The 25,623-nt window shown below is 39.9% G+C and overlaps 3 protein-coding genes across 4 annotated transcripts in view; 2 read left to right on the forward strand and 1 right to left on the reverse strand.

The window, feature by feature from the left end:
• wdr1 (WD repeat domain 1) overlaps positions 1 to 9,139 on the reverse strand; it is a 10,510-nt gene extending 1,371 nt beyond the window's left edge. The window contains exons 1-14 of the mRNA XM_087840612.1: positions 9,002 to 9,139; positions 7,419 to 7,540; positions 6,844 to 6,934; positions 5,790 to 5,937; positions 5,283 to 5,463; positions 4,194 to 4,271; positions 4,027 to 4,107; positions 3,377 to 3,610; positions 2,637 to 2,726; positions 2,057 to 2,211; positions 1,773 to 1,860; positions 1,539 to 1,649; positions 1,229 to 1,402; positions 989 to 1,133 (exon numbers count right to left, since the gene is read on the reverse strand). Coding sequence (XP_087696738.1) covers positions 989 to 1,133; positions 1,229 to 1,402; positions 1,539 to 1,649; positions 1,773 to 1,860; positions 2,057 to 2,211; positions 2,637 to 2,726; positions 3,377 to 3,610; positions 4,027 to 4,107; positions 4,194 to 4,271; positions 5,283 to 5,463; positions 5,790 to 5,937; positions 6,844 to 6,934; positions 7,419 to 7,540; positions 9,002 to 9,017 — 1,714 coding nt within the window. The 5' untranslated portion in view covers positions 9,018 to 9,139. The remainder of the gene's footprint in view (positions 1 to 988; positions 1,134 to 1,228; positions 1,403 to 1,538; positions 1,650 to 1,772; positions 1,861 to 2,056; positions 2,212 to 2,636; positions 2,727 to 3,376; positions 3,611 to 4,026; positions 4,108 to 4,193; positions 4,272 to 5,282; positions 5,464 to 5,789; positions 5,938 to 6,843; positions 6,935 to 7,418; positions 7,541 to 9,001) is intronic.
• Positions 9,140 to 12,560: 3,421 nt separating this feature from the next.
• idh3b (isocitrate dehydrogenase (NAD(+)) 3 non-catalytic subunit beta) lies at positions 12,561 to 22,024 on the forward strand. 2 transcript variants are annotated; one of them, XM_006784586.3, is made up of 11 exons: positions 12,561 to 12,648; positions 15,947 to 16,120; positions 16,500 to 16,620; positions 16,769 to 16,829; positions 16,912 to 17,044; positions 17,431 to 17,564; positions 17,690 to 17,792; positions 18,054 to 18,200; positions 18,470 to 18,564; positions 18,745 to 18,805; positions 19,682 to 22,024. In XM_006784586.3, exons 1-11 carry the CDS (start codon positions 12,607 to 12,609, stop codon positions 19,766 to 19,768), a joined length of 1,158 nt encoding a protein of 385 aa, XP_006784649.1. In that variant the 5' UTR covers positions 12,561 to 12,606; the 3' UTR covers positions 19,769 to 22,024. The 2 variants fall into 2 exon arrangements, with proteins under 2 accessions (XP_006784649.1, XP_006784650.1); XM_006784587.3 differs by having other exon boundaries at positions 21,479 to 22,024.
• Positions 22,025 to 23,736: 1,712 nt separating this feature from the next.
• The window catches only part of ptpra (protein tyrosine phosphatase receptor type A), a 30,382-nt gene continuing 28,495 nt past the window's right edge, over positions 23,737 to 25,623 (forward strand). The window contains exon 1 of the mRNA XM_006784585.3: positions 23,737 to 24,145. The gene's annotated coding sequence lies outside the window, so the exon portion shown is untranslated. The remainder of the gene's footprint in view (positions 24,146 to 25,623) is intronic.

Here is a 25,623-nt window from a genome sequence, read left to right on the forward strand (position 1 = left end):
TACTCAACGTATATAAAGTAAAGACCCCAAAAAGGCACAAGCAGTTTGTTGATAATCATCATGAAAGCTACCATAAAGAAAATGAAGTGTCTGTATATTCTGACAAGTAGTTTGTCTTTTTTGATGGTTATTTTTCAGTTTTAATCTCCAAATGTGACAGGCATTTTCCATCACTGTGACAGATTACAGTACAACAGATCATTGATCAGTGTGCTATGTGGCTGATTTAGACACTGATTACTACAGTAACACACAGAAAATATTTCAGAGGAACTGGGTGACGGACACCTGCATCACTGTCCAGAAAGACTGAGACTAGAGTTTTATGAATAAGCCATGAATCGTAATCCTCATCCTGGTACATCGATGACTGATTATATATAAAACTGGGTTTTTGCTTATCTCAGGGTTAAACTCAGTTGTTAGCCGAACTTGCTTCCTGGAAGAGGGCCCTGATCTGTAATGTTTTTATTATGGGTCCAATCAGCCAAGCATCAGCTCTCTTTTTTTAGTAGTAGAGTTTGCAGTTTCTGTGAGATTTATACTGCACAAAGCATTTGTTAGAATTCACCGTCCAAACAGCTTCACAGTTCAGCACTGAATCTACTGTAGTCACAGTTACTGCTGATCCAATAAGCACATTCAATTAATTCAATTCAATTGAGTAAAATTTCCTCTGACAGTTCCCAGGAAAGTTGTTTTGGGGTTACTTAACAGCATTTGGTTTTCTAACAGCTTTTGCTGTGCCCGGCGTAAAAATCAGACCACAGCTGTAATCGTTTTTGACCGTTTTGAAAACGATGCAGGTTTGTTCAGCTGAACTGTAATCAGATGCAGTTTCTTCATGGTTCTGTGAAATGAGCCAACAGCAAATGTATAAATGTAGCTGAGCTATAGTTACTCCTAGTCTTTTTAAAAAAAAAAAAAAAAAAAAAAAAAAAAAAAAAAAACCACACTTCGATGTGTTGAGTGTGGAGTGTGGACCGACCTGGGATTTTGAGCCGCTGGTCTGGATCGCTAACAGTCCAGACGTAGACCAGCATGTCCATCCCACCAGTCGCAAAGTGCTCGTTATCAGGTGACCAGGCCAAAGTCACAGGTTTGGCATGGTGTCCATAAAACTCATTTTTAACCTGATGGAAAAGAGGCAACCATAAAAAAAAATATATAAAAAAAAGTAACAGGCAGCAAACAGAAGACAGGATGATTAAGAAAGGCAAATATTTACCGAATAGCCGTCTGCCACGTTAAAGACAGTGATAACCTTCTTGTCATCAATGGCAGCCAGATATGCGCCATCATTCGAATAGGCCATGTCTGTAATGGGCCCTTTGACCTCAAGAGCTTTCCCCTCATCTTTCAGAGTGTTGCCCTGAACTGAGTACAGGTGAACTTTTCCATCCTAAGGAGAAAGAAAGAAAAGGAATCCAGAGTCCAACCAAGCTTTTCTGTGATAGCTATAGTGTGTTTTTATTAAATGGAACCATCAAACATTGACCGAATGTAAACATGTGGCGAGATTATCTGTGTCCACTTACTGCTCCGCCCACTGCAGCAGTGGTGCCGCCAGGATGCAAAACTCCAACCTCTGCTTCATAGCCAAGATTGTCCAATGTGAAGACTTTCTTCTTATCCTTCACAAGGACAATCTACAAAGAGCCATGAATAACAATGCGGTCATTATTCCACAAACAAAAATCACCAACCTTGCAAGTGCAAGAATGACTGGATCTGATTTATGCAAGCAGTAATGACTGCAGCAAAGACATTACCTGCCCAATGCACACAGCCAATGACAGCCCACCTGCCCCTACGGACACACTTTTAGGCTGGAAATCCATCTTCACCACATCAGAGGCACTAGAAACCAACAAAAGAGGTTATTTATGTGAGGAGAGGAAGAAGAAAACAACAACAACCCTCTCAAAAAAAAAAGTACTTTCTTAGCCTTCCACCCTGTCCTTCACCTGATCAAGGACAAACTTCTGTTTACTAGACCAAATGTAAAATAATTAATAAAATGGATTATTCATAAAGCCACATCATGGCCCCTCACCTGTACTCCTTCTTGCTGATGCTGGTGTAGCGCAGTGTATCATCCATGCTGCACGTCACCAACTCATTAGCTTCATCAGTCACGATCTTGCTAACCTGGTTGCTGTGACCTTTTCCTGAGAAGCAGTCGTTCTCTCCAGTTTCTGCATCCCAGTAATGTGAGGGATAAGTTAAGGAACGTTATCCATGTCTGCAGTTATTCTATGTAAATATGCAAGTCTGAGAAATGCCTGCTGCTTCAGGTTGTAAAAATGTAATTGTTCAATTTAAAGAGCTCAAATTATTTTAACAATTTGATTTTTTTTTTTTTTTAAATTTTGATTAAAACTCAGCTCCTGCACAACGTGAATCAAATCTACATTGATAGAAATCAATTAAATTTGATGAATGGAAAAAGGACACATTACATTATCACTACAAGTGTGTAATGACCTTGTGTTAAACAGAAAAAACATCAAACCTCTTTTATATTGAAAACAATTGAGCAAGATTGGAGCTTACATGCAGGACAGGACGCCTACGCATGTCCCACTGAGTGACCTTTACAGTCATTAGCGACAATCAGTAAGTGTTGAAAGGATATTTATGTGTCCATCGTGACTCCCCGAGTAGATGTACGGCCGCCCTTCATTTTTGTGAACAGTCACACACTGGATGGACTTGGCATGACCCTGTAGAAAGAATAAGCACACATTTGGATATGGAAAGGTACACAAGACATTAACACTACAGTATTGCATCCCCACACAAATGAAAGACAGCACAGAGAACTGAAAACATTCATCTTTGTAATAGCCACAGTGCACATTTAGATGCTTCTGTGAGAAGTTTATGTAATGACTTATTTTCCTGTCTTACCTACTAAACAACACACGTGTATGATGGATACATCAGGAAGATGCGTCACAAGACACTTCTAGCCTCCTCACACCGACACCCTCCATGTGTAAATGTTGAGCACACTGCTCTTTCATCACTAAAAACTAATTTCTCTTCCCATTTGAAAACAAAAAAAAAAAAACTTGTATGAAAACAAGCAACTCCGTAAAGCAGGATCTGCAGTGTGCATTTGCACTCTTAGGCATGCAGTTTGAACCATCGCTATGCAAATATTGATGGCGATTTACATTTAACAGATGCCAAGTTTGGTTTTCAAACACTGTAGAAAATGTTTTTACTATGACACTTTAATTTCCATTGTATTTCAGAAGCTCAAACACAGTTAAAAAAAAAAAAAAAAAACTAACAAAACTGCCATTATCATCATGATCAAATCACTGATTCTATCCAGAAATAGCATCCTTTAATTCTTGAGGCTGACCTTAATTGTGCGTATGGGCCGGTTGGGGTTGTTCTTGTCCAAGTAGTTGATGTATCCTGACAAGGAGATGCTGAGGAGGTGGTCTTTCTGCCACAGGCACCCCAGCTGCTGGTCTGTCACGTCGGAGCCCAGGTTGAAGGTGGTGACAGCCGTGGTTGCACCGACATCCCAGAGCTTCACGGTCTTGTCCCCTGAGGCAGAGATCAGTTGAGAGCTGTCAGGGCTCCAGCTGACCTGTGGGCGAAAAAACAGAAACGTAATATGTCAGAATGCACGTGAGCAAAGACGGAAATTCTGTAAGCACTGTTTGTGCAACCTATGAATGGGCATTAAACAATAGAAGAAAACACCAACGCTACGTGGAAAAGAAATCAAAGAAAAATGAGAAAAAAAAATTAGTAACTCGAGGACAGAAGGGTTTATAGCATGCATAATTCCTATTGGCACATAATTCCTCTAGGCAGACTGCCAAATCTGATTATAGTTGGCTCTCCAGAACAACAAAAGCCATTCATTTAACAAAGTGACTGTAACTTAACACTGTAGCAAAGACGTAAAACACTAGGACTGATCCTTTAAACAAGGCAGACTGTTAATGTACCTATCCATATTATTCACTGGAGTTTGGTTTTTAACCTAAAAACACTTACAGCATAGATTCCTCCTTTGTGAGCCTTCTCTCCACCAAGGGAGCCAACACGTTCACCAGTTGTTCCATCATAGATGAAAATCTGTGGATATTTAATAAAAACAATTAGGTACACATTTTGCTTCAAGTCATTTTAATTTTAGGTTTCACATGATAACGGACACTTACCTGGCCATCAGCACCAGCTGTAACAAACCGACTTCCATCTGGAGAGAAACGAATGCAGTTGACGAACTGGCTATGGTCCTTTGGGTGGAAAAAAATGAAAGAAAACATAGAAGTTAGCTTTATGGATCAAATGAGTGTTTGATTTTGACACATAATATTTGGTCTTGTGCATAAATGGAAACCAAAAATTGAAAGTACCTCCAGTATTTTCAATAGTCATAGTGTAGACTTAACATAGTCTCAAACAAGTTGGGAAGGAGGAAGCACAAAAAAAAAAAAAGAAAAAAAAAAAAAGGACGGCTTAGTCATCTTCATGACCGACAGAAACTCAGTCCTTCCTCAATTGAGACCATTATGACTGACCAGTATGCAGGCTTAAGGAAAACAAATGTTTCCTTGATTTTCCTTTAAGCGTGTGTTATAGGCAAATTTGAGAATCTAAATTTACCTATGACACAAATAGCACAGGGTTCATGTGGAGAGCAAAGACATGGGATCAATAGCTGTGATTACAATTCTTGTTTGTTTGTTTTAATTTAATAACACCCCACTAATAAGCCAATAATGCAATTCTTAAAGGGAATACAAGGTGTAATTCACTTTAAAATTTAACAAATATATCCACCGTTTTATGTACCTTTACCAACTGGATTTTATATTAACTTCAAATAAATTAGTCTGCAGTACACTTGGTGCCTGGTTGTAGGAAGCAGCTCACACTCTCCGAGAATTTATGGGGGATGTGGATTATGTAATATGGAAACAGGCAAACAAGGCCACATTGTCAAAAACCAACAGAGTGTGGCAGATTTGAGATGGCCAACAGATATTCAAGCCAGAGAAAGTTGGAAAGCTGAAGAACAATGCTTTGTTACCAGTGCATGTCAAAGACAACATTTAGCCATTGGCTGTTCTGACCACTTTAATCCAGCACATGTCAGCAGATCATCTTTTCTCTAAGACTTGTCCAGCAAAACAACAGCCAAGAAAAAAGAAAAAAACAAACAAACAATCCAGCTTAGCTCTAATTACTCTGGAACGAACACCTCTTTACTAAAGCTCCTCAAATTGCCAACAAATGCAACTCACCCGTAATGTGAACTTGAACTTGAAGGGAGGTCCCTCAAAGAAGGAGGCACAGGTGTCGTCACTGGCGGTGGCAAGGCGGTAAGGGCGCTTCTGCCTTATGTCTACACTGTTAATTAATTTTGAGTGGCCAGAAACCTCTCCCACTGATGAGCCAGAGTCCCACAGGAACACTGCCCCAAACCTACAATGACAAGTGAACACCGATACAGTTGATCCAGGTTTGAATTAGAGGAAGACAGATACGTGCTAGAAGGTTTCGATTTCCTGCACAATAGTGATGCAAACAGTTCTTTTTATAATAAAAACAATTAATAAATTACATTGGTCCTGCAAGTGCACAAACATATCACCTTGATATCTAAAGCAAACAGTGGGTTTGTGCCACGTGGGAATAAATCAGTGTGAACGCTGTAAGAGAAGTTTCTCATGAGACAGCTACCATGGTTGATTTTAAACTATGAATCAATTTGTAGCCAGTGTAGCGCACAAAAAAATCCTGAAACTCACTTCTCTCGTCCGTCCCCAACAACAGCAATCCTCTTGCTGTCCTCTGTCCATGCAATGTCCTTCACCTTCCCTGAAATCGGGGTGTACTCATACTTGAGCATGTGTTCCTTCTGGGTGGTGTCCCAGATACGGATCTTTCCTGATGCATCTAACGGATATAAAAAGCAACATGATTACATAGCAGTCACATTATTGTGGAGAATACACAGTTTTACCAAGATTTTTGCAGTGACTACTGTTAAAATGTGGCTTGACCTTCATTATGGTCCAAATTCTACACGAAATCTGACAAATCCATTTAAAAAACAAAACAAAACAAAAAACATGTTTTAATTTAGCACAACTTCTTAAGTAATAACTCACAATGCAAGCTGGAAAAAGTAAATAGAAGTCAATTAACCTAATAACATCACCAAAAGCTACTTGGACTCAGATGTTTCAGTTCAAGCCTTGTCCCTAAATCACAAGCTACTCTTCCTAGGAAAAACTGGTTCACGTGCATTGTGTCTTAACAGCAATTTTCATAGGAACTTAGCAAGGAGCATTACAAAAGTGCATGAAACTAGAGGAGATGTGCACAATCTGCAGTTTGACAGGATATCAGGATTGTTGCTACACTGTTGGGAGTGAAGATTCTAGAAAGACTACAATATTCATTCAATTCATTCAAGTGTAAAAGAACCCAAGGGCAAGGGCAGAACACCATTACAAGAAACAAACAACAACACACCAAAAAAAAAAACAAAAAAAAAAAAAACCCCACACACAGAGCTTAGATGTTCGGTAACACTACTGGGATAACTTTTTGATGGCAAAAAGACAAAAATTGAGCTTGTTTGCAAAAATGGTCCAAGCCCCGAGTCGGCAGAAGGAGTTCAGTTTTTTTCTGCATGCACTGCGAGTGGTTACTGAGTGTCAGAAGCACAGCAGTTTGTGTTTTGTTTACTCTAATGGTGTTAATCCCTAATTATGTTTTAGATAAAAAAAATCAGTAAATTCCAGTAGGTTTACAAACTCTTTCTTGCAAATGTTCAAATGTATTTTTCTCTTTTACCTCCAGATGCAATGTAGAATCCACTGGGTGCATACTTCGCAACAGTAACTTGATGGGCATGCTCAGTGTAAATGTCTGCAATAGCTGGGTTCTTAAAAAACACAAAAATGGAAAGATTAGCTTGATTAGCTCACAAATGGCAAATAAACGATGAACATTTTTCCAATTGGTCACTTAAACCCAAACATCTAATCAACAATTAGTGTTGGCAAAGAAAAAAATAAAAAATACATTTTGGTAAACACTGGTAAACCACAAGCTGAAATCCTTTCCGAGCTACTTCTAGATTAGGTGCTAACTGACACCATTATGCTAACAGTAATTGTGCCAGCATGCAACTCAGATTTCAGAGAATATCAAGGGCCCAAAAATACTGGGTGTAGGAGGGCAACAAACAAAACTAACCACTAGTAGAGTGAAATGGTGTCTTTGATGTGGCTGCTAGCTTTTGATGCTGTACATTTTATGTGGTTATTATTCTCATTCAGTAGATTCTGTCATAGCCAGTAGATTTGTAAATACAAATGAATAAATTAATCAGCATCATGTTGATACAACTTTAAGACTTTAATTACTTCAATGTTCCTGATGATGACACATTTCCCATTGGTGTAGAGGAAGTTGTTGCCTTTGGGATCACCACCGATCACTTTTGCAACTCCCCTCTCCATCTGTGGGAGACTGGCAAACACACGTTCTGAAAAAAGTGAAAATAATAAAATCAAAGATGTGGAAAACATTAATTAATGCACTGCAGACAGTGTTAAACACAAATAGAAAAAGTGTTTCACTGCATATCCTTTATCTGCTGGGAATAAAATCTGCCATTTCAGATAGCAGATTTTATAACTAACAGAAGTGTTCTGTATCAACTAGTCGTTCATTAGTCATCCATAGGACTTAAAGTGGAGCTGGTTTCAGGTGCCTTACTGATTATCACAGACAGTTTGAGCACACGACCAAGTCTATTCCTATTGGTCTACCAAGCAGTTTCACCCTCCTTATTAAATCCCCTGAATGCAAAGAGTTTTACACTTCAACCTTTAAGGAGTAACAAAAATAAAACATAACTAGATTATGTTCTTCTGTGCACTTCCTCAAAATTTGGGCCATCTTTTTTGACACCAACTATGCTAGAAGAACAGTAAAAGACAAGTCTGGATTTGTTGCCGTCATTACATGGGTGAATTTTCTACTTTGTAAATTACTAAAGAAAAAAAAATACAAGTAACTGCTTGTAATTTAAGTATTTGCTTTTGTTTAGTTACACATTTTTAAGTACAGAGTATCCATTCAGTAAGGTTTATGTTGATGAGTCTTGTTTTATAATAAGTGTACCGATTTTTATATAATTGCACAATTTTAATTATACAGCAATTTCAAATATTAGTATTTGAATGGAAGGGAAGATATGAATGTTTTATTATAGTTATATATTATAAATTTACCAACACTTTGCTTGCCATAATTTTTACATAACATTGTAATAAAGTAAACGAGATACACAGATCAAAACGCACTAGTACTAGCACACTTTTGCTTGCTCATAATGGTTTTTGAATACATCACGAGTCAATCCTGCCTTATGCAGTAACTACACGGTTGTAACTTGAATGTGCCTTGAAAGACCAAAAATAAATAAATAAATCACTGACATGTTTTCGCCATTTATATTTCCCACTGATTCAATGAAGAAAAAAAAAAAAGTAGCGTTAAATATGTTAGGACATTCGACCAGTGACAAATGTGTACTTCAGTACTTCCTCAGTGCTTCACTGGCAGACAGCCTCTGTGTGGACATGTCATAACAAAGCAATGGGAGCACAACTATTTCCTGACTGAGGCTAGCAACCTAGCTAACTAAAAAGCCACTGCCTGTGGCATGAAGCGGCTGCACTGAGTGCCAAAACATCTGCCCAACACGCCGAGCTCTCCAAACACAGGTGTGCACTACACCGGCCAGAATCGTTGCATGAACGAAGCCTTTTTTTTTGTCTTTCTTGTGTGGGGTGAAGTGTCAAAATTACGCAGCTATGGGCGAGGCTAGCTAGCTGCTACCTGGATGACTAGCAGATCTGCCGACTAGTGTCACGCGAAGTAAGAGCCTTGTTCCTGTTTTTCCCGCCCTGCTGCTGACACAGAAATGAGACAGACTTACTCAGTTCATACGGCATTTTTTCTCCGCTGCCTCTGGCTTGGCCTTTCTCTTCCAGATGAATGAAACAGTGAAGACAGAAAAGCGCCCGTGGCTTTGCACTACCCTCCCTGATACACAAACACGGAAGCGGGTGCAGCTCTCGCTCTGCCTGGCTTTGCCCATATATAGTAAACTCAGATACCACGCTGAGGCTGTCAGCCAGTAACCGTGCGCTCGCGCTTTGGGGATAAATTTTACCTAAATATGGTCTCTCAGGCTCCAGGGCCAAACTAAAGCCATTCCAAAGCTTCACTAATCAAAATGGCCAGGTTGCCTCATTTTGAGGCATATCATGTGCTACAGCCAGGTCACAGAGTCTTTTTTTAATTTTTAAAAAGATAAACATATAGAAACAACATTTCTAATTCCTCAAAGAATGTTATTGTGTTAGTAAAATATATATATATACATACATATATATAATCCAGGCAACTTGTCATGGAATCTAGAAATAGAGTTAAAACTAAAATAAGGAGGTGAGTTTTGCGCAATCATTTAATTGCCTGAAAGGCCTGACTCAGGGTAGTAAAGCTCTCTGTCTGAGACGCACTCCTTTGGGCGCCGTGGATTTGTGACAGCATGAATAACCAAATGAATTGCCCAGAAAGGTAAATGAGGAAAATCTATCTACAGTCACGTGTAACCTGTCTCTTATCTGTAATTCCATAGTGGTGATGTTATAAGCCTGTGCTTATTATTTGCATGAGTGTAGGCACTCACTTGCTTGGAATAGGACTGGGAATCCCCTGACCTATTTATGATGGGTCCATTTGAGAGTGTGGACCTCTGCAGCAGCAGATATAATGTTACAACAATACAGAATTTCAAAACAAGGTAGTCACAGAGCAACATAAGAAAGCTTCGTACAGGGCATGGGAAAATGAACTCATCTGTGTCTTGATGCATTCTCAATTATCCAGGAAAGTAAATCTCCAAAAGTTGATTCTATTCATCTGGACGTAGCGTTTTGTGGGAGAAACTCATCCAAGTGACTTCTTCAGTCTCAGCTGACTGCAGGTTTCCCCAACATTATAAACAATACATTTGCATAATGACTGAAACCAGCCCACTGAGGGAACAATGGGCTGGGAGGTCAGTTCCTTAATCATAATTATGCAAATTCTCATGACCATTGATCAACAACCACTGACCAAAACCCACTGATCAAAGACCACTGATCAATGGCCATGAGTACCATTCACAGAGAGTTGGGGAATGGCTGCAATCACAGCATTGTAAGATGGCGAAAGATGTACCCTTAGGCCCCCTCCTCGATTCAGAGATGGTCTTTCCCTTTTCACGTAAATGGCCTCCTTGACTCCACGCTCAAACCAGCGTTCCTCCCTGTCCAGTATTTGTACATCCTTATCATTGAAAGAGTGTCCACTGGCCTGTAGGTGTAAATAGACTGCAGAGTCCTGGCCTGACGAGGTCTTCTGTGATGTGCCATCTGCTTCGCCAGAGGTTGTTTGGTTTTCCCGATGTATAAATTCTGGCAATCCTCCTGGCACTTCACAGCGTACACTATGTTACTCTGTTTGTGTCGGGGGACCCCATCCTTGGGGTGGACCAATTTTTGGCGCAGCTTGTTTTGGGGTTTAAAAGCCACAGAGACCCGGTGTTTAGAAAAAATGCGTCTCAACTGTTCCGATACTCCTGACACATATGGGATCACTACAGGTTTTCGCTTGGGCAGCGGTTGTCCTTCTCTCTTGGATCGGCTGGAGCTTTCTTTCTTTCCAGCTTTGACAAAAGTCCAGCTGGGATAACCACATTTATTCAGGGCCTTCTTGATGTGCTGTTCTTCTGCCTCCCTGGCCGCTGTGTCTGTGGGCATGGTGTTCGCTCTGTGTTGTAATGACACCCAGTTTGTGTTCCAGTGGATGATGAGAGTCAAACCTTAGATACTGATCCGTATGTTTATGGTACACGTCAGCTTTTAGATGTCCCCCATTACTGATGGAAATCTCACAGTCTAAGAAGGCTAAACTGACACTTTTCATATCTTCCCTGGTGAATTTGATGTGTCGGTCCACCGTGTTAATGTGTTCCATAAAATGTAGAACGTCCTGAGATTTGATTTTCACCCAGGTGTCATCCACATATCTGAACCAATGGCTTGGTGGTGTTCCAGGGTAGGATAGCAAAGCCATCTTTTCCACTTCTTCCATGTACAAATTGGCCACAATGGGTGAAACTGGGGAGCCCATGGCACACCCATGTTTCTGCCTGTAGAACTGACCCTTGTATGTGAAGTAGGTGGAATGAAGACACAGTTCCAAAAGCAAACACACTTGGTCGATGCTGAGAGTGGTCCTGTTGCTGAGGTTGGTGTCATCCTGTAATCTCTTACGGGCTACCTCCAATGCTTCCGTGACTGGGATGCAAGTGAAGAGAGATGTAACGTCGTAAGAGACCATGGTTTCATCTGCCTCCATAATGACATCTCTCACCTTCTCAACAAAATCCAGGGTGTTCTGGATGTGGTGTTCAGAGCTGCCAACCAGCGGGTTGAGGATTGAAGCCAGAAAATTGGAGATGTTATAGGTGACAGAGTTGATCATGCAGACAATCGGTCTTAAAAGTGCACCCTGTTTATGTATTTACACCTACAGGCCAGTGGACACTCTTTCAATGATAAGGATGTACAAATCCTGGACAAGGAGGAACGCTGGTTTGAGCGCAGAGTCAAGGAGGCCATTTACGTGAAAAGGGAAAGACCATCTCTGAATCGAGGATGGGGCCTAAGGGTACATCTTTCACCATCTTACAATGCTGTGATTGCAGCCATTCCCCAACTCTCTGTGAATGGTACTCATGGCCATTGATCAGTGGTCTTTGATCAGTGGGCTTTGGTCAGTGGTTGTTGATCAATGGTCATGAGAATTTGTATAATTATGATTAAGGAACTGACCTCCCAGCCCATTGTTCACTCAGTGGGCTGGTTTCAGTCATTATGCAAATGTGCTGTTTATAATGTTGGGGAAACCTGCAGTCAGCTGAGACTGAAGAAGTCACTTGGATGAGTGACGAAACGTTTCTCCCACAAAACGCTACGTCCAGATGAACAGAATCAACTTTTGGAGAACTCATCTGTGTAATTTTGGTCTGAGCATACAATGTGTCCTCCCCCAGGACATTTTAATCAACACACGAATCCTTTATTGCATTCTGGTGATGTTTCTTTTTAATAATGAGAGGGTCATGTTGAGGGCCCCAAGCTCCAACTCAACTCAACGACAGCTCTGTCAGGATCACCTTAATTGAGGGGGTCCTTCAAGTTCAAATTCTCATGTTTGAAATGTTTTTTCTAATGCTCGGTTGTTGTTTTTTTCTGTTTTCTGTTTATTTCATTTATTTATTTATGTATTTATTTCAGACTGGCAATGTGATAGCACTGTGACATGTAAGGTGAGAACCAGGTTTGTGTACCATCTGGTTTATGGAAATTGGTCTCCCCGTGGAGAAAGCGGTAGTTTTACGTTCTCCCCTGCAGGGGGCGCCATTGTGCCATTATTACCGCTCCACCACAGAAGAAGTAGCCTAGTTGCTTCGTGCCTGTGACGATGGCGGTCGTCTTGAGGGGAAGTTTAGTAACGTTGTTCAAGGTGAGAGCACAAATTATGTTGACGGGCTTTTTGTGTAAATAGAAAAAAAATGGCTGCTTTAGTCATATTTCATATAAACGCAGCAAAGAGACGTTTACGCACTGAGTGTTTTCATGTGTTTCTTACGTGAATGCTAACCGTCGTGAGCTTTATGGACGTCTGCAGTGTTTTTCCTTATCTGGATTTATTTTGCTGAAAATAGTTCTCGGTTTGTTTTATTTGTCAGTAGATACGTGCCTTAATAAGACATCCTCATTAGCTGAGAAGGTCAGCTAAATTAGCTTAGCCTCCCAGCCTGTGTCAGTTAACCGTGTCAGTAACCTCCCTGTCCTTAGTGAACCGTTAGCTACTGCTACTCGTGGAGCTAATCACAAGCCGAAAGACTTGAAGCGAGCAACTCAGACAAGGTTTAGTCTTCAGTCAGATTTCTAGGTGTCAGTAAGAGTGCAAATATATTCAGTGTCTTACTTTAACCTGTAAGATTGCTGAGTTGGCCTTTTAACTTGTTGCCTACAGGTAAGATGCGGGTGAGGGTGATCATCATTCAGGATCACCTTGAAATATACAAACCGGTGACAAAATAAATGAAGAGGACGACAACATAAAGTCTCTTAGTAATAGATGCTGGGGCACACACTCGGGTCAAAACGCACTAGTACTAGCACACTTTTGCTTGCTCATAATGGTTTTTGAATACATCACGAGTCAATCCTGCCTTATGCAGTAACTACACGGTTGTAACTTGAATGTGCCTTGAAAGACCAAAAATAAATAAATAAATCACTGCCATGTTTTCGCCATTTATATTTCCCACTGATTCAATGAAAAAAAATGTAGCGTTAAATATGTTAGGACATTCGACCAGCGGCAAATGTGTACTTCAGTACTTCCTCAGTGCTTCACTGGCAGACAGCCTCTGTGTGGACATGTCATAACAAAGCAATGGGAGCACAACTATTTCCTGACTGAGGCTAGCAACCTAGCTAACTGACACATATGGGATCACTACAGGTTTTCGCTTGGGCAGCGGTTGTCCTTCTCTCTTGCATACCACCAGGACAGCTTTACCATGCATTGCTACTGATTCCTAAAGTCTCAGGAACTCTTCCTGGATGGAAAACCACTTTTTTCCCCATTGTGGTCGTGCAGAGTGCTGTTTTACCCGTCGATCCAACACCTCCCTTGGGTTTTCAGCTTTTGACCGACCATTATTCTCAACGACAATTTTTCATACCATTAAGTAATAAATTTCTCATAGATCCAAATTCAGATGTAACTCTTCCCATTGAAACATTAGTACTAGCCAGTACAGAGCCAGTAAAAAAAATGTCTTTAGCACAGTGCGAAGCTTGTGTCACAGGGATTATTTATACATATACTGACTTGATTATTTGGACAGATGTAATCTGTGGATCAACTATAACTCCAAGAAGAAAGCTCTTCCCCACTCTTTTTGTCTTGGTGGTCAGCAGACAGTAACATCTTCTGATGTTGTATTGTACTAGTTAACATAATTCACCTAACAAGCCAAAGATTGCGTTAGGAAGGGCATCCGACCTAAAAATCCGTTGAGCTACCCATTGTTGCACGAAAGCTGCTGCTGCTGCTTCTGTCCACTATTGTAAGGCCTGATGTATACTGCTGTCGTGAATCTTTGTAGAGTCCACAACAGAACTTGTGTCACTGACGACATGCTTGTGTGTGGTGTATGATATGTTAATTACCTTGGACATCTCCTGGTATTTTATATGTAGTGGAAACTGGTAGAAATAACTAAAATGTTGGTGACTTTTTCCCCTTGTCTGTCCTCACTTTAGTCAACTTTGCTGATTGAAGCATTAATCCCATTAACAGTATATGGATGTCAGAAAATAAGGGTGGCATAACCGGGCTTGTTTGAGACCAATGCTCCTGCCATCTTTGCTCAAACAATGATCTACAAAGTCTTCATCTTTCAAAGTCACTAAGACCTTTTCTTATTGCCATTTCCTATTAATACAGAATCACCTGGGCCTGCTTAAAATATTCATATATGCCTCCAAACCTGATTGGAGTTGTGTTATATAGTGCACCTGTGTGGAAACATCTGCATTTGTTGTTTCTTTATTTACGCAGATTTTTTTTTCTCATTTATTTGTCTGTGTGTATTTACACAAAATCCCCTACTGACGTCTTCCCTTATAAAATGCATCTAGGCATAATCCTGAATAGCAATATGCATGAAATTACTATAATATTAGATGAAATGTAATTTATAATATTATATACTGTAGGTACCTACAGTGTTGTACCCTCATTCTCTCTTTCTGACTAAAACATGCTTCTCATAAAGTTGGGCTCACTGGTCATGACATGATGAAATGAGTGAAATGGGAAAAGACATTCCTGCTGCACAAAGTTGTTCTCACTTGGTGTTTTTTCTAACAAATGTCTGAACACAGGCGCATTCCCCCAACATTGTTTTTCTTCCGATAATTTCTAAATGTCTTTATGTTTCAATATCTTGAACAGATTTTTGTATATACACACTGTGGGGGGGGGGGGGAGTCAGAAGCTGTAACAAGTAAACATTGAATGTAACAGATGTAGACAAGTGATTCTGGTGTTGCTTGTTATCAAAAAAGTTCTTTTTGACCAATTGGACACTAACAGACCTATGATCAATGATCAATGACCAATAATAGTCTTGTTTCAAGTAGGCTGCTGCTCTTTTAACTTCTCTTAGGTCCTAAAAAGTTACCACAAAATGTATAATGTAGGTGCACTGTTTGGTATATGTGCAAATTATATATATGTAGTATATCTATCTACAAGCCCATAATAGTTGAGACTCATTGATATACTCAGTGGACTGATATTATCTACCAGTCTGTTGGTATCATCATGTATAACAACTGATTAAAACAATTAAAACTGTAAATAGGCTGGAGAAACACCATTCAATAATGTTATGATTGTTGACATTGTATATGTTGCCCACAAGAAGGCACTCTGCAGCTTCCCAGTTGGAACAATCAGTTGATCCAAACTAACTTGGGCGGAGTTGAGCTTAAATGAGTATTTAAACAAACATGAATAGATTTAATTAACATGAATCTGTTGTATGTGTCTGAAAGGGAAAAAAATTCTGCAAATATATTGAAATATTAGATCCTGTATCAGTTGAGCTCTCGATATTATGGTTTTCAATGTGTTGATAAGTAATACTATTAGAGAGTAGATATATGGGTTTATAGTATACTGCAGTGTTCTTTGTAATACTGTACCTAGTAAGTGTACCTTTGTTTCCCTCCTTCAGGGCCTGGTCGGTTCCAGGTGTCCACAGTTGGCCTCTCGTCCACTGAGTGTATCTGCTGGTCTCTGTAGTCCAGAAACACCACCGGCCCGTGCTGATGCTACCTTTAAAGTCACAATGGTGCCAGGGGATGGAGTAGGACCTGAACTAATGACTGCTGTAAAGGAAGTTTTTAAGGTACATTTACATAAGATTGACGATGGACTCATAACTGCTTTTTATCCTTATACCAAACATGTTGTATTCAGTATATCAGGTTTACTGATGATAGAAAATAATAGGGAACTTTTGACAAAAAATACATGTGCAGATTTTTTTTTTCCTCTGTCTGGTCCGATTTTTTACATTTTTCTTATATTAAATGTTAAGAAGCTCCTTTTTCATCTCGTTGTGTTTTGCAAATAATCTCCTTGCTTTACTTTTTCTAAGAAATCATTTTAAACATGGTGCTTAATGTTAAAGTAAAATAGTGGATTAAAACTGAGTAAGATTGTCATTCTTTATGTTGATTTGTGATCTTTTAAGAATGATTTTTTTTCCCCCCATTTTTCTGAAGGCAGGTGATGTCCCAGTAGAATTTGAGGAATTCCACATGAGTGAAGTGCAGAACATGGCCAGCGAGGAAAAACTGGAACAAGTGTTGACCTCTATGAAGAGCAACAGAGTTGCCATTAAAGGTAGTCTTATTTCCTTTAATTCTTTGATTTTTCTCTCACAAAAAAATTGAATCCAGTAACAAAAAGCTGATTTAAATGGCTGCACTGAAGTAGTCTGAACTGCAGTGTATTTAGGCTTTAACATGTTGGGGCACGTTATCTTATTTAGGAAAGATTCACACACCCATGGAATTCAAAGGCGAGCTGGCTTCATATGAGATGAGATTAAGGTAAATGACCAAATAAAAAATTGTGCGTTATTATTTGCATATGTCACATTTAAAAATAACTCTATATCCGTCCACTCCCCAGGCGCAAGCTGGACCTGTTTGCTAATGTAGTTCATGTAAACAGCCTGCCAGGCTACAGCACTCGTCACAACAACCTGGACCTAGTCATCATCCGTGAGCAGACTGAGGGGGAGTACAGCTCCCTAGAGCATGAGGTAAACAGTACTCTTACTCACTGCAATCAGAGCGTAAACAGCAGTTTTACACCCACCTGCAAATATACTGGAAGGTTTGTTTAAGGGTTTTGAAAGAAGCCTTAAACTGGGCATCAGAATATAGTTAAGTCACAGAAATACAGATTAAGCCAGATTTTGATTTGTCCTTTACTTATGTTGTGGCTCTTTAACTCTCCTATTTATTCATTTTAATATGAAACCTAGTTTACAGCATGATTATTTACACTTAGACCTCAAAGACTGTCTACAGTCAGGTTATGTGGGAGATTGTTGTTTATAGAACATAATGTATGTGTTCATTTTCTTGCATGACTCTTCGGCAAAATATATTTAACCATATGTTGTCATCCTCTTGTGTTTTACAGAGTGTAACAGGTGTGATTGAATGTCTGAAGATCATCACCAGAGAGAAGTCACGCCGCATCGCCAAGTTTGCCTTTGACTATGCTACCAAGAAAGGGCGAAACAAGGTCACTGCTGTTCACAAAGCTAACATCATGTGGGTAATTTTTTTTCTTTTAAAGGCGGCTTTGTCTTTGTTATTGTCTTATTTTGAAACCATGTACCTCCATTAAGGCTAAAAATTAGCATTAAAGTAACTCATGTCCTCGTATCTTATTTCAGGAAACTCGGTGATGGCCTGTTTCTGCAGAGCTGTGCAGAGGTGGCACAGCTGTACCCCAAAATCAAATATGAGAACATCATCATTGATAACTGTTGTATGCAGGTATAAACAGACTTGCAGTTCCTTCCCTTTGCCTTATTATTATTATTGTTCTTATTATCCATTACCCTTCAGATTAAATAAGTGAATGCTGTCTTTTATTCCTAATTGTATATTTATAACTTAGCGTTTGCTAGAAGTGCTCCATGAAAAAAAAAAAATAGAATAACTGAAGACGTGCACTTTGATTTCACTGCAGTAAATGACCATAGCTGAGTGCCGCTGGTTCAGGCTTAAACTTGTCATTGTATTATTCTTCTGCAGCTGGTGCAAAACCCTTACCAGTTTGACGTGCTGGTGATGCCTAACCTGTACGGTAACATTATTGACAATCTAGCAGCAGGGTTGGTTGGAGGAGCAGGAGTTGTTCCTGGGGAAAGCTACAGTGCAGAATATGCTGTTTTTGAGACTGTGAGTTTCCAAAACCTCTCGCTTGTTTGTCTTTTTGTTTAGTTTTTTTCCTTGTCCTGATTTACTTCAAAGCCTATACTTTTCCTTTTTGTATTACTATGTGTAGAGTTCTTATGCAGATGAGCATAAAAGAGAAAACTGTAAACTGGGCTTCTGTAGAAAATAGTGTTATGAATTGATATTTATCACTATTAATGGACTGTTGGTTTCTCTGCCCAGATCCTTATACTGCAGTTTTTCATTTCTCGTATCATTTTTTTCTTTTTTAGGGTGCACGCCACCCATTTGCACAAGCTGTTGGAAGGAACATTGCAAACCCCACTGCCATGCTGCTCAGTGCTGCTAACATGCTCAGGCACCTCAAGTGAGTCACCTTCTACATGTTTTTTCATAATGAGTATATCAAATTTTACACAATAGCCTCAAATTGTATGTCCTAACCCAATATAATCATCAAGATCTTAAACAACCTCAGGCAGCTCTGTTTGTCTGAATGCAGACATGTGTCTGGTCACCTGTTCATTGTGATTATATTGTGTTGCAGTCTGGAATACCATTCTCAAATGGTGTCAGATGCTGTCAAGAGGGTCATAAAACAGGGCAAGGTAAGTGTTAGCTCTGCCCAGTCTGTGCTGCATGCAGGCTTTGAATGATAACACCACCACTATGGTATATAAATCCAGAAGCATTAACATTATTAACACCAAAAGAGCTGCTTTTTCTGTATGTTTTTACTTCCACTTTTTCAGTACCTCTAACAGAGTAAAATAACAGCTGATAGCTCTGCAATATGTGGGCAAATAAAGTCAGTCAGACTTGTATATTCTAAATCTGTGATCTTGGTATTGTGGGTCAATAACTGCTGTATTTGTGTACACAAAGTCTCAAAGAGAACCTCTAAAGAAAATGGTGATAGAAACTTAATGTAAATCATTGATTACATTACACTTGCCTTAGATCAGCTTGCCTTAGAGCTCTGCCTTGCAGTCTAAGGCCAACAACATCATCTTGAATCTCAGTAGCTCTTGGCCTACAAATAACTCATCCTAACTGCTTGTATAGTATACCATAGTGTGTTAAAGAGCCTTTGAATTCCTACTTTTAAGTCACTCTTAGCTCCTCTCTTTCAGTGCCTTCCTTGCTTAATTTTGTCCCTCTTTTACATGTTCAGGTTTGTTAACAAAATTATGTCGTAAATTCCTTTTTAAACTATTTTGGACTAAAAAGCTGCGTCTGCTCCGTACTGAAACTAACATGCACTGACACAAACATGCACATGAAGTTGGTCTGCTTTTGTCCCCTTAGATGATGATAATAAACACCAGCTTGCAGGGTAGTTTATCATTAAATTATTTTTATTTTTATTATTACACTGTCTGAATGCTCATTTTCTCCCATCTGCTTTAATTTCCTCCACCTCCTTGTACCCCATTGCCATCTGTTTGTGTGTGTATACATTTGTGTGTTTGTGCAAATTCCAGGTACGGACACGAGACCTTGGCGGATACTGTACCACTACCGATTTTGTGCATGCTGTTGTGGAAAACCTGCGTCACCGACCCATTTAAAGATATTTCATCATAGACCTCGCTGACTGACTCCTTTTTCCCTAAATCTGGACATTGTTCTTAACATGGTCTGGATGCATGTTAAGACACCCTCCCCACCAACACCAAATGCCAGCTCACTGAGAGCTGTACTATACATTTCTGACACAAGTTGCATCATAATGACATGGGTTCTGCTGGGTTGCTTGTAGATCCACTTCCGTTAAGCTTTGACATCTGTTGATTTGGGATTAAAAAGTATACCTCATTTGCATCTTTTTGTTTTTGGAGTTTTGAGCTGATGAGTTCATAAAGACGATTTCTTCACACATTGTGGGAAACGCATCTTTTTTTTTTTACTTTTATTATTTAAATGTTCCTGTCCCATCGGTCTCGCATTTCATTGGAAACTTGCTGTAAAGCCACCAGAGTCTTTTAAAAAGTTTGTATCGCCTTTTTTCAGAATTGGTCTAAAAACTGTAACTGTAACTCAGTAACAGTACAACGCTGCTCCAAATTACTGCACATTTAAATAAAACTGTAATTTCATTATTGCAGCACTATAAATTCAACTATTGGCGCTGGGATTTCCTGTTCACTGTAACCTGGCGTAATTAAAAACCTCATAATTGGCAGCTGTTGGGGAAACTGATATGAAAGATCAGTATCTTTGTGCATCAAAAAAATTAAATGGCAGCATTAGCTTGCATTAGCCATTCACAATCAAAGTCACCACAGTTGTAGCATGTAGTTTATTAAAAAGAGTTATTTAAGCACATAGCAGAAGAATTTGTCACATGATTTTACAGAAATCAGCCATAACATTAAAAACATTAATATTATTTGGATCCTTACTGTGGTGCTGCTCCAAGCGCTGACCATCAGGCTGTGGACATGGGACTTGTCCTGTGGTGTCTGACTTGGATGCTCACAAAGGTTCCTTTGATTTGTTTTGGTGTGATGCAGTGTAGTCAGGGAGAGGCTGCTGCTGTCAGGGAGTGCTGTCACCTTGGAAGGGTGTGCCTCTTCTGTAAAAATGTTGGTGGGAAGCAACAAATAAAACCTCCCAACAAATGCCCTCACAGCACATTGATCAATGTTATTTACATTTTAATTGGTTTTGATGTTTTTGCTGATTGCTGTATGGTATTTCCTGGTTTAGTCTTCTTTCTTTTTTTCCCACCATAAAGTCAGCACAGTTATAACTGCTACACTAAGGTTCAATCATCCTGTCCATCTCGCTTTTGGTACTATTTTGCATCAATTTGAAATGGAAGCTTGCTCACCAAAATAAATAAAAAAAATACTTTATCGGTATACAGTGTTTGTGTGTTGACCTTTGACCCAAGTTCCCCAGTAAAAGCAATATCATGTGCCTTTAGCCAGCATTTAAATTTAAATATTTCAACAAACCAAGAGTTTCACTCGTACTGAACAACAACAACGTGATCTTTCCTGGATCATTAAAATACACTGAAATACTGTATATGGTCATTTGATGTGTTTTAAATCCAAACCTGGACTGGTACTTAAAATAATGTGGGGCCAGAAAAAGAGAGGAAAGTTCAACTGATGCTTTTTTTTTTTCTTTTCATATCATCATTCACACTGTGTTCATTCTGTGAGTACTGCTTTCAAAGGCTCTCTAACATGCTGACCGTGATACAGAATGTGGACATGTGTTTCTGCAGCTGTGCATATAATAACGTGCTGTCCTTATGTTTGCAACAGGTGCGCACTGCAGATCTGGGGGGCTATGCAACAAGCGACGAATTCACCCGTGCTGTCATTGCTAACCTGTCGGTCTGAGCATTATGTTTGCAGATCTGTCAGCTGCTGAATCGCACACATTTTTAATTAACTTCCTGTCTTACATGCTTGTACGCACAGTACAGCCCTATCCCCCTACATTCTACACGCAGTGCCCTTCTTATCAGAGCAAAATGCAAATGAAATACATTGTCCACAATGTTTTATTTTTGCTGTTTTAAAGTTGATATTTAAACACTTAACGTTGCATCCAATAAAAAAAATGGATTGGTAATATTTTTTCTTTTTTTTATGGTGCAAAACTTATAATGCTGTTACACTATTTCACACCACTTCCTGACATTCTACTGCCTTGCATGATACTCTAATTTCTACTTAATGATTTTATGTGTGGACATTAACCAGAAGTCAAAACACAACGTATGTATATTTCATTTATTAATAAAGTTTTAACTTAATGCTTCTTCATTTATGCTATATAAATAATAAATAAGAAATGGAATATGACATCTTGCGTGCAGAATCCTTGAATGAACATTATGGAGACTAATGCGGTGTTATTAAAAGTTTATTATGGCTGATGGCACATGTCACCTCGCAGCATCAGGATCCTAACTCCCTTCCTGTGTCCAAACATATTCATGGTGGTTTTTGGAGAATTTAAATGTTGGAAAAACTGAGTTTTTCTGGCTGTGTTGGGTGTATCATGGTACAGTGTATGCACAAAGTCCCCAATACCATTAACTAACAGTTCAATATTAAATATGATATTTTTTGCTTTTATCTGTATAAATTATTAATAAATTGTAGGAAATTTTCCAGCTTTCTCTTTACTGCAGAAGGTCGCAAAAGAGTTATTACAGGTCAGTTATGTGACTGTTTTCAGAGGAATAGTTTATGTATGAATTTTAGTAATACATTTAAAGCACAGAAGCAGCACTACAATGATGCTTCCTAATGATCTTCTCACACCCTCAGACAACATCTCTGCCTGGCCTTGTGCTGCTAGATGAGTGCAACATTTCATAACACTGATCACATGTACCCTGCCTCTTACCTTATGGTAGCCAGGATAGGGTCAAGACATCCCTGCGACCCTGATAAGGATAAGCGGAAGAGGATGGCTGGATGGACTAGCATACACAGTTGTGTTTCCAGGAAGTTTGAATTGTAGTTATTTATATAAATGATGGTTCTTACACACAAAAGTTAATCACAGGGTTCTGTGCTAGGGCCCAGACTGTTCTCGTTATACATTCTCCACTTTGGAATTAATATTAGAAAACGCTGCATATACAGGTGATACCTGATGTTATAAGCCATGTGATACAAATCGTCTGGTTAAACTGCAGGAATGTGTTAAACATATAAGGGCCTGTAATTTTTTTCCTCTAGCCCACAGTTTCCTATTGATTATTTTATTAACACATTCTCAAAGAAACACAACAACAGCAAAAAAACAATGAAAAATATTTTTTATTAAAATTTCTGAATCGGATGATCATTCCGACTGTTGTAGATGGAAAATGAACTATTTATCCTTTATATGTTACTACTAGTTATTTATTAGCTTCAAAGTGGTTCAGTAAATTATATTTAAAAAATTGTTACCAGTAAAATAAAAATATAATTTAAAATGTATATTATTTTAGCTAGAAAATCCGTTCTCTCCCTACTTATCACTACTAAACCAAGATGTAATACCTGAAAACGTCATTAGAAAGGGTAAAAATGTAATAACCTCAGCAAAATAACTTGACTAATAATGAAAGGATAAAAATAATAATAATTTTGCTTATAGGCAAAAGACTATCGCTGGATATATTACTGAATAAAATAGTCTTTAATTATTTGTTAAAAATAAATTACATGGCTTTCAACAAATGACCTTTTCCTCTATTAAACATGTGGGCCCAACCATCAAACTGACGTCACATTTCTGTAATATTGCCTCTATATTGCCTCTTTAAAGAATAATCTGATAATTCCCTTTGAAATGTATGTAGATTGGAAAAATAAAGTGGTCTATCATCAATCAGAACAGGTCTCTGACCCTCAATACTGTGTTAGGTAGCACTGATGGGGACCGCTGCAGTGTGGAAGGTGTAAAGTGGATCTGGGCCAGCAGGTGTCGCTGCGGGCTACAGAGAAACACAGCGGAGAAGAGACGGGGCCAGGCCTGGGAATTCGTTCCCCGCTTCCCATTCTTCCTATGCAGACAGACACACAACATGGCGGACTAGAATAGTCGGCCGACGCGCCCGGATACAGCGGATAAACCCTGGGATTTAACATCCAAGAAGGCGAAGAAAATACCCTCCGAAGAGACGCTACAGAAGGACGAAATTCTAATTTTTTGGAGGGGGCGCTTTCTTTACCCTGGCTTTAGCGGATAAACTGACTGTGAAGTGTTGGCAGTGCGTCCCAGATCGTGCTTCCCTCCTCTGCTATCACCCTGGTCCCCCCCACCTCCACCCCACTCACACTCTCGGTTCCTGGGGTGTGGAGAAAGGGGCCGGGGTTGAAAACGTGGAAGACAGGATAAATTCCCACTTGGCTTTCATTTTTTCCCCCTTCTTCTTCTCTCGCCTCCCCCTCCGGTTTCCTTTGGGCTCTACAGGAGTTGTGGTGAGTTTTCTTGTTTTTGTTGCGCAAAGCAGAATCCCACTTGTTACAATGTCGCTCTACGAGCATGTTTCCCAGTGTTGTAACATTGTGTCACCCTCAAACGAGCACTTTCCGTCCCCGTCCCCCCCTTCCTCCCGCTTTTTACGTTACATGATGCCGTTATCGATTGGGGGGGCTCGTCCGCGGAGCAGCGCGGCGTTTAATGAGTTGTGAGCCTCCCTGTAACGCCTGAACATTTCAGAAGTAGCTCGGAGGCAGGGAGGGAAATTTTGGCGAGAGGGGACTCCGAAGAAAGGAGGGGAGGGGGGAAGCTTTAAGAGAGAGTGCGACAACATTTAAGAAGTTGGTTTTGTTGTGCCAACACAGATGCTGTTGCGCTTACGCTGGAACAAAGAGGGGGTGGAGTGGCGGGGAGAGGGGGTTCCAGGGTTGCCTCACTGGAAAGTACACTTTATTGATCAACGCTTTGTTATTACACGTTCAGAGAGGGAGGGAGTGGAGCTGGCTGGATGGCTGGGTGGAGGAGCAAGGGGGGCTTCATGCGACCCACAACAGGAATTAGGTCGCCCCGACGTTAACGTGCTCTGTCAAATCACAGCGGCTGCTTTGTGTTTCTTCACCTCTTCAAGATGGGGGTCTCACATGTGTGCTTTCCCAAACTTTTTTCTTTTTTTAATTATTAATAATAGTCCCCTCTCTTTCGAAGCCTTGGGTGTATCCAAGCATCCAATTTTAGTCTTGTGGTTGTTGATGGCTTTTTAAAATTATTATTATTTCAATCTTTTACTCGGACTTGAGCAGTGATTCATGATTCCCAGCTCATCAGAACACGGATCTTGCTGTAAGGGCTCGCTTGTCACTGCCAGTGGTGGGAATTGACATTAAACATCGGTGGCATAACTGCTGCAGCCGAGCTGAGCATCAGCTACAAGAACACTGCATCAGCAAAGGAGTGTGAAAGCCTCAAAGTCAGAGCAGAGAGAGGGAGAGGAACATCGTCAGGCTGATCGGACATGGCAGAGACTTCCTTGTCATCTCTGGGAAAAGCCTGTGCCACAGTATGTCAGCCTGGAGCTCCGCTTATAATGCTTGGTTCAGTTCACTGAACTGTGGCACATATATATACACCATGCTTCACCATGTGTGCCTCCCCACAGCAGGCATTCAGCTTCACTTGAGGCCGTCATGTCATGTTAGGACCGTCCCAGTGTACAAAACCTCCCAACTCCTGTGACTCTTCTCTCCGGCTTATCCTGACCTCTGTCTGTCAGGCCTGAACATATTCACCTTTCACCCTCTACCCCATTAAAAAACAAACCAAACCAAAAAGCTGTAAAATCATATCTGCCTGTCAAACATCACCAGCACCTTGAAAGCCATATTGTGGAAAGAGGGAAAAAGTTTGCTTTGGCAATACGGCAGAAAAAGGCAGGGCTGTTAGAATCGTGCTCACTATGCCTGTATATATCTTTGCACCT

The sequence above is a fragment of the Neolamprologus brichardi genome, chromosome 5 (assembly GCF_056152115.1).
Source record: "Neolamprologus brichardi isolate AB-2024 chromosome 5, ASM5615211v1, whole genome shotgun sequence".
NCBI lineage: Eukaryota > Metazoa > Chordata > Actinopteri > Cichliformes > Cichlidae > Neolamprologus > Neolamprologus brichardi.